Raw genomic sequence first — 24842 nt, forward strand, 5'->3', positions numbered from 1 at the left:
TCATAATATTCCTTATGAGATGAACCTCCAAGCCTGAGACAAAACAGGGGAGCCAGAACAGGTTTCTGTCTGCTGGGAATAGTAGTGCCCTTGTAGTTAGCAAATATTGTTCAAAAGGGCAGGATAGATGCCCTTCTGGCTCCTTAGAAAGCAGACTGAGACTTTTCCCACCATCCCACCCTCCCTCAGGTGTCTCCAGAGGAAAACCAATACCTGGTTTCTTGATTACTTGTACTACTGTGCTGCTGAGATTTGGTAGAATCTGTAGAATTGGACTCAGAGTAGTTCACAGATGAAGGGGAAGAGGAAGAAGAAGATGAAGATGATGAACTCAGTGTTGGGTATTTACTGTGACTCTGTTTGCTTTTTGTGGACATGACTCCATTGCTACAGGTTGGACTATCTGCTCCTGAAAGCCAAGAAGAAAGAAAAATGAGACCAGACTGACAATATCACTCTGCTGTGAAGCCAACAGTTTAGCAGGACAGCAGGCCCAAAGGAAGAAAACAAAGTAAGACTGCAGATCTTAAATTCTGGTTCCTCATTCTTAAATTCAATGGGGTTTAGAGAAGACACAAATGAATGTGAAAGGAACCCCACTGCTCACCAGCAACATCTGAGCTTCATGAAGTTCTAAAAATGGGCTGTAAATTAGAGATTGGCAGAAACAATTCACAAGTACAGAAATTACTGCTAAGCAGAACTGCCCAGGCTTTCCACAACCTATCTGAAGTTAGGGATGTACTCGATTCACCCAACACTCAGCAAATAATAGCAATCCTCTTAATGAGCACAAGCTAACCTTCCTTGTTCAGGAGAACAGAAATCACTGAGAGTCAGGCTTTAAATTTCACCTGCTCCTCCACAAAAGGTGCTTATCAAGCTGCAGAACACACTGACACAGGACACAAATGTCTGCTCATTACCACAAGTTTTATCTGGACTCAGAACTGACAGGGGCTTTAATATTTTGGAAAAAGCTCACTCTGGACTTGTCTTCTTATTCTTCCCTAGGCAACCAATATTGATCACAGGACCTTGGCAAAATGATGTGACCTGGCATGGCTGTTCCTCCAGAGGTAATGGTAATATATCCAAATTGATCAGCTGACCCCACAATTATGTTTGTAGCAGGGAATGTATTTCTATTTTCTATCACAGCAACACAAAGATTCAAATGGGCTGTTTTGTGCATTTTAATGACAAAGACAGAGTAGACTGTTCACAACAGTTCTGCTTCATCTCTAAAATATGTTCAGGTGAAATTACCACTCTTTCAAAAGTACAAGGTCTGACAGAGAACTGTGGAAGGTGATGTCTGTGTGTAGAGACAAATATATATAAATGCTGCCTTGCATGGCAGTTGCAGATGTAGACATGGGTATTACCAAGAGCTTTTATGGACTGATGGGATTGTTCTGACTATCTAGCCAAAGAAACACACCCAGGGCTTCTCACAACACAGCACAAGAAAACAAAGATACTGGCTTGGAAAGGTGAGTGACAGCTTGGAAGTATTCAAATAATTGTCTTCCTTTTCCTTAAATATTTGCCTGTCCACAGTTTGTCACATGCAGCAGTGGGAATACCAACCCAAAACACACTCAGATGGCTGTGAGCAGTTCACAGCTCAGTGAAGCAGCTCAGCCTGCTTCCAAGGGCTCTGCAGGTCATTTTTCCTGGCTCACTCCAGATCCAAAGCTGCAGTCAGTAATTACCTAGGGAGGCTATCTTAGGTGTCCTCATTTATCCCGTTCTTTCCACTTCAAATTCTAAAGTTTAATTTCCCAAACTCCAGAGTTGATGCTCCAGAGATGGGTTTTACTGGAACAGAACTGTTCCCTTCTCACATGTTTAGAGCTTGCAAGCTAAAGTCCATGGGGTAGGGAGAAGCTTTTATGCAATGCATCCCCCATACCTTTTGCTCCATTGGCAATGCAGCTTCTGCTCAGTTCTTTCTGAAAAGCAATTATTTTGCAGACTCCAAGGTACAGAAAACAGGCTTTGCTTTCCAGACCTCCTCTCAGCACTCCATCAGTGAAACCCTGAGTCACAGGTGGCTGCAGGAGAAGACTGCCTTCAAAAGCTTTTTTATTCTGAAATAAACCTGCTCTGCAGACAATTGTGGAAAATAACTAATGCAAAACCAATTCTGTGACAGGGTAGAGACACTCACAGTAAAAGAATATCCCCTCAGCTGGGGAAGGAAAGGAGCATTTCAGAGAATAACACATGGAAAGCAGCAGGTAATGTCATACAGAACCAAGTCCACCTTTGACATCTGCTCTCCTCACCTGGAGACACAGGACACACTTACCAGTACTGTGAACGTGTGAGTTGCTTGATCCATGTCTAGGACTTAAGCTGGGGGAGCCGGGGTAGCTGTCCTGGGATCTGGGGCTGCGGGCACTGAAACAACGCACTTCACTGTCCGTGCCATTCACCATCTCCACGAACTGCCGGCACCTGGTTTCATGGGAGGCGAGAGGGACAAGGGGTGCGTGACAGCCAGGATGCTCTGCACTGAGCCTGCCTCAGCTCCTGAGTAGGGGGGGAAGTGCTAGAAGCTTTCAAAGAAACATTTCAGACTCCTGATGCCTTTGTATTGTGAGTGCTCTGATGATGCTATAGAGGAAGGAGTTCAGAAACTTCACCTCTGATGCTAACGGATGTCGAGACATTCCCAAAAAAAGCAAGTTTAATTCCACTGTGCTAAGAAAAAACTGTTCCTTTACAGCTTTCAGCTCCAGCTCCTCTGCAGGTACTCCAAAATTAAATTGTGGGGGTTTTTTTTCAGGGAGAAGATACTAAATCTGTCAAACACCATTACTCCTTCACTACTCCATCAACCTAAAAATACTGGTGCCTAATGGAAAATAGAGAAGGAAGAGTAAAAAATGCAATAACCACAGTGACAGTGAGGACAGCTCCTCATTTAGCTTTACTGGAAATTGTCCTCATATGTCTCAGAAGTCTGGGAAGAGCCACTCTGTACAGCTGGGAGAACTGGGACACTTTTTCCTTTAGTCTCTATGTAGCCCAGAGAGCCTTTTCCATTCATCTGGCTTTCTAGGAACCTTCACAGTGACTGCCACTGCTCCAGCACTGCAAGATCTCCACAAGACCAGTAAAGAAACTCCTCTGAAGGAATTTCTGGCAGTCAGTAGAACTAAAATTCACCCACCTATGCCTGACATCATGAGGCATAGCCATACTGGGTCTGAGCAGCAACAAAAGCTGCTCTACGTTGCTACAAGCACTGTGCAAAGGACTCCCAAAGGGATCTCAAACAGTTTAAATTCCAAGCAAGGTGTGCAGCCAGACTGGATGTTTGGACAGGCTCTTCTTCCTTCATATACACATTTCAGCATTAGGGAGCATAAAGCTTTTCATACTTACTTTAACATGAAGAGCAGGTTGGGGTTATGTTCTAGGAGGCCAGGATAGAGCTGCTGGGTGGCTTCTATAGCCTCTCCCACTCTGCCTGCTAATACTAGCTTCTGTATTCCTGAAAGCAAAAGGAGACCTAGTGATACACAGGATCAGCCCACAGGAAAAGCCAGAAGAGCTGTCTCATACATTCCACCCAGCTCCCCACTACCACCTTGCACAAAGGCTTGGGAGAACTGGAGACCACATTTGGTTTATTATGGATTAGGGTGAGGAAAACTCGGTGAAAATGAGGAAGGATCTGTTAGTAGCAAAAAACCATCAAGAGCAGAAGGATCTGAAGGATGGAGTGGGTGAGTTGGGATGGGGTTGGGATGGGGTGCTCTGAGACTTTACTCCTTTAGTCACAGAACTCTGCAGCAATAGAAACGAAAGCAGGATACGCCAGCTGGATGGAAACAAGGAGGCTGCTGGGGAAGTGACAATTTCAGAGGGCAAGTCCCTAGGTCACCCTCATACTGCATTGTCTGGCTGGTTCGTGCTTGGAAGTGTATGTACAGTTGAGCATGAGATAAATGGAGTATTCTCAGAGGGTCTGTGGGCTTAAACCATAGCACAGTACTGCTTCCCCAATATTCCTACCTCTAAGCAAAAGTAATTGTATCAACAAAACTGTGCTCCTCAAGTCGATGTCAGTATATTCCCAGAGAAGTAATGCTACAATGAGCCAAACTAGCTCTGAGAACTAGCTGTTGACTAAGCTAGAAACAGCTCAATGAGTTATGCACTTCTAGGAGGTGCAAAGATAAAAGGCAGAAGACACTTATCATGCTGGGTGTTCATGTCCCATGCATGTTCCTTCAGTGGATCAGAAGACACAAGTGCCAGACTCGAGATGCTCAGAGATGCTGCTGATCTACAGTGACTCACATTTTTTTTTTCTAAGTGTACTTACAGATAAAAATTAAATGTACTTAAAACTGCATTGTTTTTTCAGCACTCCTTACAAATAGCAGAGGGAAGGTTTGGAAGGGCCTGTGAGGTGCTTTGCAAGCAGAGCCTCTGGTAACAACAGGCTGTGGCTTTCGCAAAGCGTTGGAGCAGTTGGAAGCCCAGCCTGGTAATCTTCATTAACAATCCCAGTAACAAACTGCAATGACTTGACTTGTCTCCCACTTCTCAGTGTCTATCTGGTTGTTATCGTAGTTGAAATCTGGAACCAAAGCCGTGGCTCTCACACCAACACAGAGCTCTCATTTCACTCTCTTGCATGTCCATTTTCTCGTCTTGCTGCTTTTGACAGCTCTGCTTTGCATTGTTTGGCAACTCGCACAGATGTCATTCCCTTTTATATTTCCCCCTCTTTTTGTTTTCCCATCTGTGTTTTCCTCACACCTTTTATTCAAGCCCCAGCTTCAGGGCTCTGTATTCCTTCCCTCCATCTGCCTTGTCACCTGTCCTCAGACAAATGAGCCTGCACTGTCTCGCGTGCCTCCCGTGAGGCTCTGCCACTTAAACCCAAACCACTGGGAACACTGGCTGGGGTCAGGGTTGCATAATGCATGACCTGGAAAGCACAAAGCCCATCAGCACTAACAGGCAGCAACTGCAAGTTATTTAAAAGCAGAGTCCCCACATGAACCCGAATGCTGGCTAAGCACATGCAATGTATGGAGAGCGAGCCACAAAGGGGCACAATGCTCTGATACGTAACAGTCATGTGAGAAACAGTTCACAAAGGGAAGGGAAATGTACAGGGATGTGGCCTGTATTCAACAGCCAGGAGAATGCAGAAAACACACCAATGTTCTGCCACTCTGCACGCTGAGCCAGTGAATAGAAAAGCTTAAAAAAACAGGTACAGCAGGAGAAAGCTGCAAGCCTTATTCTGCAGGACCAAAAGTGCTGACAGCCCTACCAACTGAGAGATGAGCCACTTGGGAGCAAACAGCAGCAACCAAACCAGACACAGAACATCACTTCTTCACTCAGTGTGAGCTGAACAGGTTGGCTGTGAATTTGAAAACCCCTCAGCACGTACATATTACCTGAAATCACAACGTGCAGAGGGACTGGAAGAGTCCTTAACTCTGGGAGCTGCAATGAAACTAAATGCATGTGTCTGAGTCCCTGTGCCCAGGCTAATGGAACTGCCCCTGCTGCAACAGCCTGCAGTGAAGAACTCAAACCCAAAGGCATCTCTGGGGCACAGTGATCTCAGCTAGGTAAAGGCCAAGCAGAGCAGACAGGGACAGGAAAGAATAGGGCATTTCTCCAGGCAAAGATGGCAGAGTGTGGAGAGGGCGCAGTGATGATGGGAAAGGTGCTCCTAGCAGAGGTTCCCAAGCCCTACTCCATGGTCAGCAGTGTGCTGTGCACAGCTTTGTACTCTCATGGAGTAACTTCCACAGCATTCACTCCTCTGCAGAGTCCCAAGGGGAACACACTTGAGGAATGACTACCCGAGAGCCTTACTTTGTCTATTCTTTATTGAGGTCTGTTCTTCCTGGATTGTGGTGTCTGTGACTCTGGCAAAGGCAGTTGCTGTTGAACAGTACCCATGGTGAACCAAATATGACGAAACCATACTAGAAAAAAAAGAAAACACAAAGAGATGACAAGGCTCTGGTGAAACAGAGTCATCACACTGGAGAAAAAAAGAAATCAACACAACAGAAATCGCAATTTCAGTGACAAACTCAGCTTGCTTAGGACATAACCAAGGTTCTGTTTCTGGGTCCAAACTGTGTATATTTACAAGACAGGCACCTGATCCTCTGCAAACAGGAGGGAGGCTCTAAATTCACTTTACAGAGTGGAAGAAAAAATTAAAATATTAAGAATCTCAATGTATATACAGTATTTATTTATTTAATGACTGCTGTCCAAGGGTCACTTGTAAGGACTCAGTACTGTATTACTGCCTGTGACACCCTCTATAGACATAAATCTGAACCTCAGAGAGGTTCATGGCTTTCAAGTACATGTAAAAAAGAAGAAAATATTCTGGTCCTGAATTTCTTCCATCGCTTATTTGCCAGCAATTATATCTTTAGTAGTTCAACCTCCTTATGAATTCTGGACATTCACAGATATTTTAATCTGGTGACTGTCAGCATTGATTTTAAAAACATTAACATACTTTGAAGTTGCATTTTCAAAAAATCTTGGGGGAAGGAGGAGTATCACTGTCAGAAAACAAACACAACAAAAATGTCTTCCTGAACAGACCATTTCTAATGCACTTGTGCCTTCCCAGGACATAGTAACTGAATGTTAATGCTTACTGCATTTTAACAAAATCTAAAAAGCCAGCAAAGGATTTCAAAGCTTCTCATGATGAATCTCAAAAGGGGGCGTCTCATGATGAAGCTGGCATTGATCTGCTCGAGTCACAGCTCAGAGCACACACCCAACTTGGCTACTTTCAGTAAAAGAAAGGAGTATTTTATGAGGCAGCAATCATTTTTAGGCATAACATTGCAAGCAGGTGTGTCATTTTTAGAAGTTGTGTTAAATACAAGTGCTTCTGCCCAAGAGCTCTACAGGAGGAACTCCAGAGTGGTGACCCGGACAACTCCACTGTGCACATAAGAAAAAATTCTGGAGAACACAAGGAACAAATACACAGATAAATTTGTCCCATTGCAGCAGAATCAACAGCTCTTGTTAGGGGAGGTCCTGGCTCTCTAATTTAGTCCCATTTTGGAAGGAGTTTGGAAGCAGGCAGCATCAGTAACACTCCTGACCTCTGACAACTCCTGCCAACTGTTCTCATCAAGTTCCACTCAATCCTCTTTTGCAATGGGAAGTGCTTTCAATATTCATAAATTTATAAAATGTCATAATTGTGCCTTCAGTTAGGCTTGGAAGCCTTTGGTTTAGGCTATTTCTTGCTCTTTCATTTCTGAATTCAGCTGACTTACATACTGGCTGTTCTCCTAGGTTAAGACTTTTTATGGTGTCTTCTCCCCTCCCCCAGTGCATCACCTCAAAATGTGTGTTCTTCCATTCCTACAAGCTTTCAGGCAATCTTTGGCTGAAAACTTCTCCCATATCTTTTACATTTGAAACAGCAGCAATCTACCCAGGAAAGACTCTTAAACAACAAAACAAAGGGTAAAACAATTTGAGCAAAATGCACTGAGTGGCATTTTTGGCCATAAGACAGCATCAATTAGCATTTAAGAAATATTTAATGCCTAACAAAACGGAAGAAGCTGAACACCAAGGCAGTGACTTACTTCTGCAGCATGGCTTGCCACTCTCCCAGCCTGTCTCCTATGGGAAACCGCTTAATGGTGCTCTGGATCTTCGCCCTCCACTCCCTCATGTAGTCCTCAATGTCAAACACAAAGGGCTGCTGCCCAAAGTTGGCATCCACGATCTCTCCTGGAGTCTGGAGACCCACTGTAGGGTAGAGGTTTGACTGGGAAGGAAGAAAAACAAACCTGTATTAAACACAGCTTTCTCCTCCTAGTTCCAGTTACACGGTTTGGTCAAACCAAAGAGCTGCTCTTTAAACTGATGTAAATATACTGGAATTGGAAGAGGCACCAGCCCTTTGGGTACTTCTCAAGGAATCCTGTGACTTATTGTGCATTTATGAAAAGTTATGGCGTCAAACCAGAACAATGGGTTCAATCCCCTAGCAGCCTGGGATCGAGGCCATGACTGCTGTCTGTGGATGGTCACTTCTGGATTAGTTTTCTGAAATTTTTACCAAGCTTCAAGAGGCAGCAGATAATACAGTAACAACAACAGCAATAATAATGGCAATAATAACAACAATAACAGTAATAGCAATAACAATAATAACAACAATAATAATTATTATTATTATTGAAAGGTGCGTGGTCTCAATCAATGGATCTATGTATTCCCTCCTGTTTCAACTGAACTCTTTTATTCCTTGGAAATCATTACCTAAGTCTTCTACATCTCTGATGAAAAGGGAACAGACAGTGGTGGAGCTCTGAGGTTAGGTCTTTGATGATCCCAAGACATCCACACAAGAAATTACACTACTGATAGACGAATTTCATTTTAAGAATAAGTCTATGGATCCAAATGGAAGCTTTGACCCATCACCAGAACACAGGGAAAATAAAAAGATTACCACCACGAAAATGCCTCTAAAATTCAGCCAATAATTCAGCTTCTAAGGATGATGCAATTGAAAATAGGTGTTCAAAGTCTATGAGAAGTTCTCTGAACTCATGCTATTTTAAGAATAAGGTTATGGATACAAACTGAATCCCTGAGCCCACTTAAATGCTGGGAAAAGAGAAACAGCATCAGAAAAGGCACAGGGGTGCCTGGTTCTCATCACTCTGATCACATTTTTCAAGAGCGTGTTTCACTCACTGTCACGTTACTTCTGTGCAGCACAAATTACTTTTATGTTTGCAAAACAGACACAAACTTCACTCATTCTCTGCTTCACAGCATGTGCTGAGAGCCTGCAGGGTGGGGGAAGAAATCTCTCTCATACCACTCAGGAACTGTTTGGTGTTGGGTTTTTTCCACTTTGCTCTAAAACAGTGGAGACTGATGCAGCCAGAAACTGGACACTGGGCAAGGCACAGGGACACGTGTATGGAACTGAAGTCTGGAACGTGCCTGGCTGTGATACCTGGCTCAGGGCTGAGCTCATATCAGATATTAGAACAGCAGAGGGGCAGACCTCTCTCAAGTCCAGTCAGAAACCTAGGATGACTATCTCCTCCTCTATAGCAAGAGACATGGGCTTTCCTACAATTATCTGGAAAATTTCTTCAAATTATTCTTCACTGTGGCAGAGACCTGAAACATGGGCAATGTCACTGATGACCCTTTGAGACCTACTGTAGTTGTGGATTTTGCTTTTACTAAAGGTAAAATCCTTGTTATGAGGTAGAGCTCAGCCTAATCCTGGTCAGTGGCAAAAGGGGAGCCAGCAGGCAGCAGGAAGTGATGGCTCCTCTGTTTCCACTGGGGTGGCTTCACCTGCAGGACATACTCAGCTCCCTGCTTCCACATCCACATCCCCAGGACAAGATGGACATTCCCAAACAGGATCCAGTGGAGTTCTGCTAAGATGGTCAGAGGGCTGGAGTGCATGGCATATGTGGAGAGGCTGAGGGAATTAGCTTGGGGAAGGGAGGCAAAAAGGAAAATCTAACTGCAAGTGTTCCACTCCCAAGGGGGAGGTGATAAAATAGATGGAGACAGATTCTTCTCAAAGGTGTTCAGTGAATGGGCAATAGCATGAGCTGCAGCCAGGAATACTTGATGGGAAATAAGGAAGAAATCTTTCCTGATGAGGATGATTTAGGCCTGGAACAGGTTCCAAGAGGAACTGCAGCATCTCTGTTCTCAGAGAGTTTTCAAAACTGAACTGGGTAAGATCCTGACCAACCTCCTCTACCTCTGAAATTATCAAACCTGAAAAAACAAAGGAAAGAAATGAACCCATAAATACAGGCTGGAAATTGAAAACAGAGATCAGAATGACTGCATCGCTGCTGACTCACCACACCTCCTCCTTTCGTGTTCTCACACCAAGGAACTCTCTAGGTTAGAGATGTGCAAAGTAAATACAGCATGATAAGGGAAGAGCCAGAGGAAAATGCCTCCATTCTTTCAAAACTGGCTGACAAGGATATATCTCTAATGAGGGATCAGACATTTTCCACAATCCAGACTTCAGACTTAATTTATTATCTTCTTGGTATCTTAAACCCAAGGGCTTCCAAAGCCTGGAATAAGACACCCAAAATACTTGGAAGTTGGAAGCAATCCCCCCCCCCCCACCAGTTTACAGGATGTCATGTATTTTTCAATCACTTTTGGCTAAGTTCATCTTTGAGCAGAAACTGCCTACCCTCTATGTCTCTGAAATAATCTCTGAGTTAAAATTCCATTTTTGACCTGTGGGATGTGTTCTCTCTGGTTAGCAGCTGTTGGGAACTACACGTATCTCCAGCACCCTGCCAGATGCAGATCCCAGAACCCACTGACCCAGGAGATGCTTTTCCTTCCAAGTTCTTCAGGAATACCTTCCCCATGACATTTGGCCCACCTCTTGCCCTGATGTTCGTGGTCAGTTGCTCACAACCCCCTTGTTCATCTTGACCTGTTTTTTAAGCCCCTTGTGCCTTTGCACTCCTACAATCCCACCCTGGGCTCTTCTGTTTTTTTTTTATCTCCTATTGTTCCTTCAAACCTCCAGGCAGGATAGACCTGATCCAGGCTTGTGTAAATAACAGTTAGGCCTGAGCACTGACTTAAATTGGCGAAAAAAAAAAAAAAAAAAAAAAGAGGAAACTCCCTCTGTGGGAATTCACTCATATTTCCAGCAGTTATTCTGGTTTTAACTTCAGCCTGTGCTAAGCCAAAATGTGGTTTTTTCCTATCACAGTATTTTTGTACAAATGAAAACACCCTTTATTGGAAACTGAAATAAGCCAAAGCAAGTATGTTTCAACATGTGTGTCTCTGATTTTCAAATTAAAGTACCCATTTCAACTTCCTAGTACTGTGAATTTTGCAAAGTATTGTCTTCCCCATTTGCCTCTGAAAGGGGAATTTTGGAACAAGCAAGGAAATTATTTCCCACCTAGCAATGTTTTGAAGGGTCAATTTAATTCCTTGTGTAATCTCACTGATGAGCCGTGAGACAACCCTAAAATTTCCTCTTAAAAAGCGTGGAAGTAATGGGGCTTACTGGCCAAGCTTCTCACAGATGTGTGTTACCAGTCAGCTTCACCACCCCTTAGGCTGTAACAGAAGGAAAAGCTCTCCCTTAAAGCCCTCCTGGAAGGGTGAGTAATGAGGAATGGGTCAGAGCCAAAAAATCTATGTGGAGCTGCTCAAACCAGAGCACTTCAAGGGTCACTCAGGTAAGTTTGCTGTTCCCATTCCTGTTTGCAGTTAAACTGTTAGAACTGCAGCTTTAGCAAGTAAAAACCACAGATTACATTCCATCTCTTTCCTATAATGGATATTTTCTCTTCTTTACCTTATAATGACTGGATATTATGTTTGAGCCTGGATCAGAGAACTATAATAAATGAAAAACATGACCTGCAAGTGGCCAACTTCGTATTCTCTACTGCCTCAAGACTTCTACAATCTCTGACAATATTCATCATATTTAAACCAAAGTCTATCTTGGGTTTGGCATCCCCTTCTTTAGGAAACCTCAACTGCTTGAAGCAACCAATAATCCATGGACCAAGGGAGCAAAAAGAGCACATGGAATACATTGGTATCTGCAAGGGTGAAGGAAGAAGGCAGTAATCCAAGGGAAGGATATTGGAAAACAGAATGCTGAAGTCAGGTGCAGGCATCCTTAGGATGAAGCTGCCAGCAGAGCAGCAGAGTGATTTAGCATATGCAGAAGAATGTCCTAGATCCACATGGAGGCAGAAGTCTCCCATCCTTGCTCACATCCACGGTTAAGGGGAGAAAAGATGCAGTCAAGCTTCTCTCCTCTTTTTAAAGAGGAATTACCTCTTGAAGGATAATTCTCAATAGTAGGAGGCCTACAGGGCATCAGCTGTTCTCCTTCCTGGCCCAGAAAAAGAGTGTTATGGATTAGCTGCTGCTGTAAAAGCCAGAAGGGACTTTCCCCAGAAAACAGCTCAGCAAACTGGCTGGTAAAAGGCACAGAGACCATTTATACACCATTTAACCACTGGAGACTTCACCATAAGGAATCTGCCAAAACCTACCCCGGCCAGATCTTCTCCCAGTTTCACACTCAAACATCTCTTCTGCACAAGACATACAGACAAACAAGCCTGAGATCCTGTGAGGATGATCCAACCAGATCAAGAAACAGCTGAACAAAGAGATGCCAGGGGCTCAGGAGAGTTTTGAGTTCAATCTCAGCAGCACTCCAAGACCTCACTGCAGCGAACACCCTTCTTTCTGCTCTGCTTGCCCAGCTGCTCATCCCCTGTGCCTAGCAGAGACTCAGCACAGAGGTGAACAGCTTACACATGAATATTAAATGTCTACGTCAGCTCACTGTGCACTCCAGGATCAACAGGATGCAAGTTAAGCTAAGCAGGACAGGGAATTTCAACCTGCCAAATCTGTCCTGTGAAGCTCCACGGCAACACTTGAGCTGCAAATGACAAAGCAGTGCTACATGTGCTGGACAGCTGCCTAAATACCAATTCTCTATCTATCTCAACATGGAGACTGCTCCTGTTGCAGAAGGAGAAGCAGTCTAGCCAAATGAGAAGACAAAGTGGTGAAAAAATTAGGAGGAATATGGTAAACCTGTGACTACTAATGCAATCTATAGCCAGAGGGAAAACAAACAACACCAAAAACTAAGGGGCATATCACAGAAGCATCTTCTTGCTGGGGATGCAAGGTTGTCACAAGACCTCACTCCAAAAGGTTAATCTTCATGGACAGGCAAAATGTTCTTGTACTTTAATAAACTGTACTTGGACCAAGTGAATGAACTGCTGTGAAACAACCCACATAAAGAGTTTCTGGTTTAGAACACACTGCAATGTTACCAAGTTCAAAGACCCTAGGACTAAAAAAAGCCCAACCCTGTATTGACAGCTGATGTGAAAAGGCCAATCAAATAACTGCAATTTAAGTGCAGGCTGTAGTTGAGATATGGGAGAGATCTGTAAAGCCCTAAATTCCATTGCAAAGGTGAACAGGGAGTGCTAGCCATCATTTCTCACAATACAAAAATTAGAGGAACAAGATAAATTTTTTTGGCAGGAAGTACAGAACAAAGCAAAGGAACCTTTCCTCCACACAACAGACAGGAAAGTCAGCCAAGAAAATGGATGACTTTGGAGGCCTAAAAAAGTTATCAAAACTAAGAAATTTCTCAGAGGAAGTTCATTTGGGGTTATTAAGAACAAAGACAGGAGTGCAACCTTAGGGACAAGAAGTCCTGTGTATGAGAGATGGATGCAGTGGATGTGTTGGTGTATGCCTGACCTGGTTTTACCTTTTTTCACTAAACACATCCTCCTTGTCCAGGAACACTTGGGTCTAGAAAAGAGGGAATATTTTCTTGTGCATGACCCCCTGTGCTTTTGTGAGACCTGACTGGACATCAGTGTAACTATGCACATGTCGTCCTCCTCAGAGTCGAAGCTGCATTTGGAAGACAATGACCTGTAATGAAGTTTGCATCCTTGCTTTAGTTCCAGGAGAAGGAGCAACATATTCTTAGAGGTGGTGAGAGATGAGAAGAGGTATGTGAGTAGCCCACAAACCCAGCCACAGGATTATGACGTTTCAGAAAAAGGAGCATCCACATAATTCAGTAATGTGTGTTATCATATGTTTTTTTAACAGGCCATCAAACAGAAAAAAAAATCACACCCCCACACTCTTCCCCCTCCCTTCTGTTTGCATCCTTAGTTAAAATACTGAAAATAGGTGTACTTACAGGGAGGTCTGTAAAGGCTATACCTGTGGGGGGAAAAATATTAGAATTAAAAAGACAAAGGATTTTTTCCCTGCTTGACTACATCCTTAACATGCTACAAAACATTACTGCATTCCAATAAATCCCAGCTCTGACCCTGCATTTCATCACCTCAAGTATTTAGAAGTAACTTCCCTCCCCATTCCCCTCCTCTGCAAGGTTTTGCATCTGGAGAAAGGTTCAGGAAAAAGCCTAAATGTTTTCAACATCTCTCACAAAAATTTGGTTTTCTAAAAGCAGCTCCTCTTTCCTTTGCTTCTCCCCCTGTTACTAGGAGGCAGTTAGTTTTCAAGACTCACTTTGGTGTTAGAAACAGAGTTTTAGTATAAAATTGTTTTGGTTTAGGCTGTAACTGGTTCTTCTTATCAGCCAGAGACAGGAATGAACATTCAACACTTGGCATTACAGCTGGGGAACAGCCCTGCAACAGGACCAAGCTGCAGCCAGGAACACCTGAGAAATGCTGTGCAAAGAACAGCCTCATCCTCAACTCAGCTGCTGCAGTTCCAAATAGAAGAGATGGGAAAAAAGTGTACAGTTTTGCTTTTTATTTACACTTGGCATACCAGAAAAGAGGCATTTAAGCCAAGGCAGCCATTGCCTGGGATGGCTAACAGAGTTCTGGCTAGAGACAACACTCACCACAGCCAGGCTACCCCAGGCACAGCTCTGCATCTGATTTAGATGCCAGTAACTGCTCCAAAGGATGGTGCCTCTCCTCCCTCTCTGGCCACGGGTGCAGCCAGGCAGCAGCACAGTGAGACAGATCAGCCAGAGACAGCAGCTCTACCCACAGGCTTTGGGCCACCCTCACCAACAGCACAGGGGACACTGCTGCCATCACCTCATCAGGCTGAGCTAAATCCATACTTCCAGCTAACATTCCAGGAGTCAGTCTGAAAGCTGCAGTCTTTTCCCATGTGTGCTCCCAAGTATGCTTTCTGTCCCCAGCCAGAGGACGGCTGGTACCCACACCAGTACACCCAGTTCTCACACACGTCCCACCTCTCCTCCTTCCCTTCTGCCTGGCACTGGAAGGCACTGCAGAAGCAGGAGAACACCACCCTCTGTTTTTAATTTTAGGACTATTTTAACCCAGAGCTGTAATGTAACATTACCAGATCAGTCTGAAATGGTAATTTAAACTAGTTTTAGGACTCAACATAGGAAACAAATAATTTCTATTCCAAACAGCAGAGATCCAAATCAAATGCTCAGAAAGAAATCCTGAATATTTTACTAAATAAACAGCCAATAAAGTTAAATTACCATTCTGGATGATAACCAATATGGTTTAATGAACATCCTGGCAGTTTGGACCTTGTTTATTGAGCACCCTCTCTACAACCCAGCCAAAGATTGTGCACGCAGGTGATGCTGAACACGTGGTTGAAGAAAATGTTCAGTAAGCATTTCTCTCACCTTGTCACTTTGCCCAGATATTATTCCTCACTCAAACCTTTCTTTCACTTTGCAACTATTTTGCTCAGCTGGATGAAAAGGTGGATGAAAACTTGTTCCTACCCTTATGCCAGAATGAGGCCAATCTCCTTGAGCCTTCTGGAGTCTTCCTCTGCCCCCAGCACCTTGCAGAGCCAAAGGTGGCCAGGCTTGTATAGCTGTGTGGCTGGAAGCTGCTTCCAGCACCTGGACAAGCATATGGTTTTTGAATGTACTACAAGGTGGGTGGAAAATTGGCTGAACTGTCAGGATGGAAGAGTTGTGATCAGCAGCTCGAAGTCCAAGAGTTGTCCCTCAGGGATCGATGGCAGGGCCAAAACAGTTTCGTATCTTCCATTAATGATCTGGACAATGGGACAAAGTGTGCTCCCAGCAGCCTCACAGGTGTCACCAAACAGGAGAGTGGACAATAGGCTGGAGGGCACAGTGCTTCAGCTGGAGAAATGATGCAGCACAAGCCTCCCGAAGCTCAACAAAAGCAACTGAACAGCCCTGCCACCAGGTTGTGATACTCCCAGAAAACAGGACAGGATGAGACTGACTGGAGAGAAAGCAGATCTGCAGAAAAGATTCAGGGTCCTGCTGGGCAACAAGCAGAGCAGGAGCCAGTGGTAGGTCCTTGTTGCAAAGGAGATTACCACATCCTGAGTTGTATTAGTGAGAGTGTAGGTTAAAGGATGGGATTTCTCCCTTCTTTTCCAACACTTGTTAGCTTACACTTTGGTTATGATGTTCACTTTTGGGCTCCCCAACACAGGACACAGTGAGACTGGAGTGAGTCCACCAGCAAGACAAAGACAGGCTAAGGGAAAAGACTCTGTTCAGTCTTAAAAACATTAGGGCAGACACTTATTGCTGCCTACAACTGTCATATAGGAGGGTAGAAAAAAGGCTTTTCTCAGAGATGCACGGTGGCAGGAGACAGAAGACAACAGAGACAAGCTGCAACATGGAAAATTCTAATTAGAAAAATTCAGTATGAATTGTGGCCAAACACTGAATCAGGACCAGAAAAGCCCTCAGGTGATCTCCATTCTTGGAGACAGTAAAGACTTGATGCATTTCTGAGTAACATGATCTAGCTGGGCCTGCTTTCAGCAGGGCGTTGGATGCTTGACCTCCAGAGATCCTTCCCTGAGAAAATTATTCTGTGAGTCTATAAATAAACTTATTACATTGACTTTACAATGAGACAAATGTATGTTTTCCACCTTCTGTTATGTAACTCAGACTAATAAAATGCTTTATGCAGACAGCACTTGATCTGTTGCACAGACATGTCTTTTTAAGAGTTTCTGCATCTGCCCTGCTACACACCTGCATCCAGGAGAGCCAACAGCAGAAAGCAAAATAATCACAGCTTGAATGTGAACCTGTTTTCTTTCTCTGCAGCCCCTCCAAACCCTGGATCCAACTTAAAACCACAACCTTCTTAAAGACTTAAGGACTGGACACATAGGTCAGGAAGCAAGAGCGAGCGTATGAAGAGCCTCCCCCCTAAGTCCATGATGTTAATGTGATCATCAAGGTAGTGATACAAAGACATTAAATGAGGGTTCAGTGCTAGGGCACAGTGTGATTGACATCTTCACCTGCCAACCAATCAAAGGACTTCCACTTCCCATGACTGAAGTGCACTTACACACGACCCCATGCACACAACATGTTCGTGGACCTTCCAGCCCATCTCTGCTCTCCACCCAGCAACAATCATCCTGTCTGCCTCATGACTGGCCACTTTCAGAATTCAATTTGCACAAGACAACATGAATTTGGGTGATCAGCCACAGCACTCCACTGCCTGCACAGCAGGGTACTCCAGCATCTGTTTAGGTAACTGTGATCCAGAGAATCCTTAAGCAGTGCTGGTGGACTGCAATAAACACAACACATTCAGCAGGGTGGGCATCCTGAAGAGCAGACTAGGAAATGGCAGCCCAGGAAAATACTTGAATACTTCTCCAACGTGCTGCTGAGGAGAAGCACTGTCAAACCCACACAGTTCTACATGCCCTTGGAAACAGATATCCTCCGATCAGGCCACTTGGGTAAAACTGCTCATACAGAGAACAAGGCTGTAGCCAAGTCTGGTATTTTTTATTAATTTTGGTAGTGAATGAGGGTGGTGAGGCTCTGGCACAGGTTGTCCAGTGAAGCTGTGGCTGCTCCATCCCTGGAAGTGTTCAAGACCAGGGTGGATGGAGCCCTGTGCAACCTGATCTAGTGGAAGGTGTCCCTGCCCACAGCAGAGGGGTTGGAACAACATGATCTTTAAGGTCCTCTCCAACCCAAATCATTCCAGGATTCTATGATTTTAAATTTGATTCATCTGAAGTGTTGTTTTGAACATCCCAATGCTCTTGCTCTCTGCAAACTTCATTTGAAGCTTTGGGGTCAAACCTATTAAACCTGGGACTGACATCTGTGTCTCTCTATGACAAGAGATTTCTGCATTACCCCCAGTGTTCCTCCTAGTCTCTAAACTGACTGCAGAATGGATATTTTACTTTTTAGGTTAACTTGGTCTTTCCAAGAGCCTGCACTAGAACTCAAACTACGGTAAGTTTTCTATGCCAAGGCTTCAGAGGGTTCAATGCTCTTTTTATAGCCCTGTTGCTCCATTTACCTTGGTCTGCTGTCAAAGTCTGAGATCTGAGACACTCCTACATTAGTCCCTGAGCAAACTCATCCACTTAAACCCAGAGACCTGTAGCAGTCACACTTCCTCCTCATGTCCTGGTCCAAGACTTTCTGCTTAATGGCTGGCGCCCCAACATTTCTCCCTCTTTCTCTCCAAATTCACTCTCATCACACTTCTAGCCACATCTCATTATGTTTTTTACTGCCAGGACTCTGCTCAGAACTTGTCAAAAGTGTTTCATCAGCAGCCAGAAGACATTCAAGACATTTTCCAGAACAGAGAATTAAGACTACATACGATGTCAAACAGTTTTCATGTGACGTCTCCAAACAAAGTTCAAGACTTAGCTCCAACCAGAACATCCAGAATTTGTGATGGCCAAGAAAACAGTTCTTATACAGTGCTCCTGATGGATCTGATTAAATGAAAAAGTATGGAGACAATGGAAGATAATAGTTAAGCAACAGAAGAAATTGCAAGGAAAACAAAAGGGGGGTGTCTAATTAATTGATGAAAAGGAGAGGACTTAAATGGTGAAGGGTGAATTGGAAAGACAAAGCTACAGTAATTCCATTAAAAGAAAGACAAATTCAAACCCTGAAACCCTGCTCTCAAGCTAAATGGCCTCACAAAGGGGCTGATTAGCCTCATGAATATTCTTGGCATCTGCAGTAGGATTACACAATTACCTCATCTCCTCGGAGGAGACATACATGGCTTCCACAGCTTTATGTCAGGGAACACCAAGAAAAAACACATTCATCCACTTCCTGGTAAATCCTGGGTTCACACAACACAGAAATGAGATTCTCAAGTTAGCACTAAATATCATGGAAGTTCAAGACCTTCAAGGAGTTGCTTCCATCAGGGAAGAAAGCATTCTGACTTCCCAATAAATCATTGCTCCTGCCTCCACTTGGCCTTGGTTCCTCTGCTGACACCTGTCTCACCCCCTCCTGACATCTCTCTGCTCCGTGCCCACGAGGAGCTGTGTAACCCCTGGTCAAGGGGCTCCTCTCCTCAGCACTGCACAGGAAGCACTTCTCCTGGAGGCTGTGTTTCTTTATCAGTGATACAGACACTGCTGGCCCTTACCAAGAGCCTCCTCAGGTGAGGTTTTCATTCTGCTTTTGTAAAAAGGCAGTAAAATGTTCCTGCAGCTATTGTGGGGTCACCCGGCAAGGCCTGAGGTCTGCTGCTCCCTTCTGCACTTCCTTCCCTGTCTCCTCTAACCACACCACCTCTCCTCTCTCAGTACAACCATCATGCCACTACAGCTCAAAGAAAAGCTGGTACACACAGGAGCCAGCTGTGAATGCTCAGGAGAGACTTCTACCTGTCCTTTTCTCAGACAGCTCATGTCTTGTACTGTACATCTGAAGAGCTCAAGAGGACACCCAGGGGACAGCAATGCTTATATCTAATGCTGTTCTCTAAGTATGGTAGCTGAATTCCCTTCCTTTCCTCTTTCTTCCCACTGGCATTGTTCACTGCTGGGATAGGCTGTTCCTCAAGTGGTCATTCAGTGTCAGATTAGAAAAACACAAGTCTTCCACCCGAAAAAGCCCCATCTTTGAAAGAAAAGGAACACTTAAATTTAAGAAAGGAAGACTAGGTAATGTCACTGCTGTAAAAAACTCTGAACGTCCCAAACAAAACAAATCTCTGAGCAAGGACATAAGACAAAGAATCAGAGGGTGGTAATGATGAAAGGTAATAGAAGTTACTGAACTGGGCTCTTTACTTGGCTTCACCTGCCCAGACACCCAGGCATAACACAGTCCTGGATACAAAATAGACAAGGAGAAAGCAACAACTTTTCAACTGAACAGCTTATACTGTGCAGATTCTGGTCATTAAAAAGAAATTAAATTTCAAATGAACAAATTTGTATTCATTAAATAGAAGACCTAGCCTCCTCCTGACTCTCACACTTTTGTTGTAATGAAAAGTAACAGCACCATCAGGGTGAAAAACAGTGAAGCTGGAAAACCACTCACTTCAACAACAGAAAACATCAAGAGGAGCACAGCACAAACCACTACAGGGCTTCTGTGTAAATACATGCTAAAAATCAAGGACAGCAACTAAAAGGAGAGATTTTGTGAATTTTTTTTAACTATTTCATACCTCAGTCACTGTTGTTTTATCTTGTCTCATTCCTAAGCAAACGCTCCTCCTCCATCAGCTGATGCTTCCAAGCCTCTACTTGTCTTACCAGTCACTGGACTGACACGGGCAGATGGAACAGCCCCAGCTCTGCCAGCCTTTCCTCCTAGGACAGATGCTCCAACTCCTTCATCACCTTGGCAGCCCTTTGCTGGACTCTCTCCAGTAAGTCAATCTCTCTCTAATATTGGGGAGCCCAGTACTTTTCCTGAGAGCTCACCAGAAATTCTGCACTCTCCAGGCACACACTGCACTCCAATCCCACTCCTTCCTTCAGCCCAGCCAGTAACTCAAAACAATTTTGCTCTGTTAAGTGTTTTGAGCGGGGTATTTTTCTACCAATTTAATCTTGAACTCAACAAAGTAGAATTGACAAAGCAAGGAGAAGCAAAGGAAAGGAGTGCTTGTCCCTCCCTGCCAATTCAAATGAATCCCAGCACGAAATGTGAGATGAACTTATAAAAACTTACGCACATCTTATATGACAAAAAAAAAAAAAAAAAGAAAAAAAGAAAAAAAGAAAAAAGACAAGAATTTATCTGGGGTGGAGAACATGTCATCCAAGGAAAAGGTATTTTAGGGGAAAATGGCCAGAAGTTTCTATTTTAGACAAATAAGATATGACAGATGCCTGGAAAACATCTGAGGCATTAATTTGGGCAAAATTTTTAAGTCTGTAACTTTAGGACAATTACTGAAACAAGTGTGGAATGAACCAAATTAGGTCTCAGTGCTTAAATAAGACCTCTTGTGCTGAATTAACATCTGGCTTTGGGAATGCTCGGACCAACGTGTTGAGGCTTTCGGATGGACCAGTCCCTTCAAAAATGAAGACACCGGTACCATGGCTTTGTAGGCAGTTGCACAACACACTAATTAAACTTCCCACTTCTTTCTTTCCCTGTTGTCCAGCCATTAGGCATCTTATCCAACCTCCCACCCACTGTGCAGTAGCAGAGGAAAGCAGAAGCTGTGGATGAAATTCTAACATATATAAACAAACTGAGCAGCATAGAAACCATTTTACCTGCTGGAAGTATTTCTGTCTTGGAGCCAATTTACAACTGCTGACTGCTGCTGAGAGCTCTTTTCCTCTGCCATTTCTTAAACCTTACTCACAGGTGTGGGACAAGAGTTACAATACAAGCAAAGTATTAAGGAGCAGCAAGAGCAGGGCTGGAGCACCCCTCTCCTGAGACACCTTCATTCACTTACCTAAACTGTGGCCATTTTTTGTGTAGAAGCAGGTATTGTTGATAAGGTTGACACAGCAGCCGATCACATCTCCAGTGGTGAATGTGGGGCCATAGGGCTGCCCTGTCCCCGAGGAACAGAAGGAGTGCCCATCGTCACCATGGTACCCATAAGAATGTTTATCCCATCCTGCAAAAGACAAGGCAAAAGAACAGGACAGCAGTGAAGCCAGCTCAGCAGAACCACATGGAACTACTACAGCTCTCAGGACACCATTTTCTGTAGTAGTTTTAAAATTTGATTTCCACTCCTGATTCATTCCAATATTAATTTTCACATACTGGTAACTGGAAAGAAATTAATGGTTTTTAATCAGAACACATCATTGGCATTTCAACATCATTTATCCCTTATGAGAAATAATACAAAGAACAACTTGTCAGAAGTCACTCTGATAGATAAAAAAAAAAAAAACAACAACACATTAAACCCCTGTTTCTCTTTTATCTTACCTGAGGTGAAACAAACTTTTTTTGTAAAACACTTGTGTTTCTCAAAAACACAATCTTCCAGCAAGAGCATTTAACAAAATAATTCTCAGACAGTTGCAGCTTTGTCTGTAAGGGCTGTCACAGGTGTACCAAATGGACAGAGGCAATTTTTGCATTCTCAAATCTACATTTCCCTTCTAACAGTTGATAAGGATTTCTATGCCTCCCTTAGGATACAATATTTCCCATTCTCCAGACAGCTTAAAATACAATCCTTAAATGCCAATGGGCAGTTTTCAAAGTGGTCAATTCTAATATTAATATTTTTTATTTCTTCTGCCAGTTAACATTGTGCTAAGGGTTACAGCTGGGCTCAGGGATTGCACCCTGCCCACTTGTTCTTTTCTGTTTTATCTGCCAGTAATTTCATTTGGAGCATTCCTATGAATTGCAGAATCAAAGCCACATCTCACAGAGAGACAGACTTCTACCAAAAAGTCAGATACAACATTACAAAGAGACACCTGTGTTTTAAATGGATATGACTGGATCCTTAGGGAAGCAAAGAAGGTGCTTTGGCCATCTACTGACCTTAAACAACCCAAGGGTAGTGCAGAATCTGTTAAATGTGGAGTGATGGCTCTGGCAAAGGGACTATGTAACAAACACAAAGACTGTGCAGGAAGTGCACATCCTGCAATGAGGCACAAAAAGACTGAGCACACTGAGAACTACAGAGCAGAGCCCTGGGAAGGTGGGCTGGACCACTTCTGCGAGCCAGGATTTTCCTCCAAAACCAACAACATGAGGGCACTAGAAATTTATCTTGTAAAATAGTGCTACAACACTGTGGCATCAGCACTCACATGCTCAGGGTTTCTCAGAAAAGCACAGAACAGCCAGTGCATGTCTAAGGCCCCTTGTTTATTGCAGCACACCAAATGAATGCCAGTGGGAAAGTCAGGGAATGAAGCAAGACTGAAACATGCCACAGTCCAAGATTTTGGACCTCAGAGCAAAGTTTGGGAGTGAAAGGCATGAAGGACTCCCAGCAAATTCTAGTTTAGAAATAATGAGTAATTTCCTCTATTTAGTCCCACACATCCAACAGGAACAGACTGAGATGTTCCAAGAGTCAGCTCCGTCGTCCCTCGGATCAGCTCCAAACAAGCTGTTGACAGTAGCACCAGTCCTGTTTCGTATCTTCATGAAAGACAGGGACAACAGCACGGGCAGCACCCTCAGCAAGCACAAAAACGATGCCAAATCGACTTGCCAAAACAAAGGAGGAAGCGATAGGGGCTCTAGAGTCTGTTGTCAAACTTCCACTGCTAAGACTCCATCCAGTAAAAATATCATTGAAATATTTTTGAATTTTTAAAATCGTGGCTCCTTTCCACTATCCCTTTTACTTCCTCTGTTACCATCACTGATCTATTACTTTAGTCTCCCCAAAACCAGACCTGTTACATGAGTGTCAATTCAGAACTGCTCTAGTGAAGCTCTTGGTAAGTTGTAATTCAGCTGATAACTTAAATCAATTTATCTCCTAACCTACTCGTAACACAATCCAAATACAAACTTCTAGGTCTTCTGCATACAAAACATTCTTGGCATTACAAAGCATCTACCAAGAACTTGTCATCAGTTACATCTAAGCAGTGAGGTGCTTACACATCATGTAGTGGGTAAGGCTCCTGTAAGAAATACAACAACATGTCCAGCAGTGAGGATGAGCCCACTAAATACTTGTACCAATGCAGACTTTACTGGTGCAGCAATGTAAGAAATAAAGGTTTCACTACCTACAGATCACAGCTGATCCTACTGAAAAAACCCTCCTCCTGTTCCTTTATGACTTGAGCTTCACAGTGTCAGTTCTTGCTGTAACACCAACGGTGGTGGTGAACTCCAGAGAAAAGTGACTGAATAAAGGCCTTTGAAGACAATGACAAACATGGTACATACAGCAACAATGCCTGGAAAAAGCTTGTTTTGAATCTTATTCTCCACTGAAAACCCCTAACATTACCACTTAAGGAAATCTGCTCACCCAGCACTCTGCTAATGATACGTAGAGTTCACTTTCTCAACACAAATGCTGTGTAGTGCTGAACTTGGACCTGGCACCACACTAGGGGCTTTAAATCTAGACTGCCAGCTTTATCAGATCACCATGGTCATCTTAAAAAAACAAGCCAGAGTTGTTTGAGTGAACTTACTGTACTCACTGTAAATATAAGCTGAGTGGCGTGAATTATATGCCTAACCTTAAGTTATTTATTAATAAAAACCAGACCCCTATTTCTAAAATTCTGCCCAAAATAAACATGAGGGTGGTGGCATACAGGTTATTCCAGCATTGGCCAGCTTCAGCCAATCTTCTGAAATTTCCTAATAATCCGAATTAAAAACAACAATCAGCACTTCTAGTATTTCTAGGTCAAAGTTATCTGGGCCTGTTGATTTAAATACTGTATCCCTATTGAAAGCATTTGGCATTATCCTGGATTACCAGCAGAGTGGGGAGTAACTTGTCACATGTGTTTTGAAAACAGACTCCAACTTTTCTCAGAACACTTTCTGAAAACTTGGGCTTTTCCTGCATCATGAACAATTTGCTATCGCCACCTAGGAATGGGTCCAGCATATTACAACCTCCTCTGTGACTCCCCTAACACCCTTTGAGCCTCCAGTTACTCAACATCTTCCTCTAAAAAATCCAGCAGTGCTTTAATAAGGCCTGAATCAGAACTTCCTGAAAGCCCTCCCCACACCTGCATCTGCAAATTCTCCAGACAGTTTAACCTCTGTGCCACTTATACTCAAGGACTTGCAGAAGTCACCGCTGTGACCTGGAAGGCAGAGATGAGGTGATACCCACATGCTCTTAAAAAGGCTGTCCCTGTGGGATAGCGGGTCAGCCCAGACAAGGATGCTCTTCAAGAAGTGAGACAGCAGCACAGGATGTGCACATATCCCACCCTGACTGAACAGTGTTACCACTTTCCAACCATCTGTAAGCACAGACAGACAG

The 24842-nt window shown here is 43.7% G+C and overlaps 1 protein-coding gene across 3 annotated transcripts in view; it reads right to left on the reverse strand.

Moving 5' to 3' along the window:
* RANBP10 (RAN binding protein 10) overlaps window positions 1-24842 on the reverse strand; it is a 69628-nt gene that overhangs the window by 11713 nt on the left and 33073 nt on the right. For 2 of the 3 annotated variants that reach the window (XM_082290143.1, XM_082290142.1), the window contains exons 4-10: window positions 21336-21503; window positions 13811-13833; window positions 7635-7819; window positions 5866-5978; window positions 3400-3508; window positions 2318-2466; window positions 214-409 (exon numbers count right to left, since the gene is read on the reverse strand). In XM_082290143.1, coding sequence (XP_082146269.1) covers window positions 214-409; window positions 2318-2466; window positions 3400-3508; window positions 5866-5978; window positions 7635-7819; window positions 13811-13833; window positions 21336-21503 — 943 coding nt within the window. Of the gene's footprint in view, window positions 1-213; window positions 410-2317; window positions 2467-3399; window positions 3509-5865; window positions 5979-7634; window positions 7820-13810; window positions 13834-18248; window positions 18290-21335; window positions 21504-24842 lie in introns of those variants that run through there. The other variant, XM_082290144.1, reaches the window with a different exon arrangement.

This window comes from Coloeus monedula (assembly GCF_965178545.1).
Source record: "Coloeus monedula genome assembly, chromosome: 13".
NCBI lineage: Eukaryota > Metazoa > Chordata > Aves > Passeriformes > Corvidae > Coloeus > Coloeus monedula.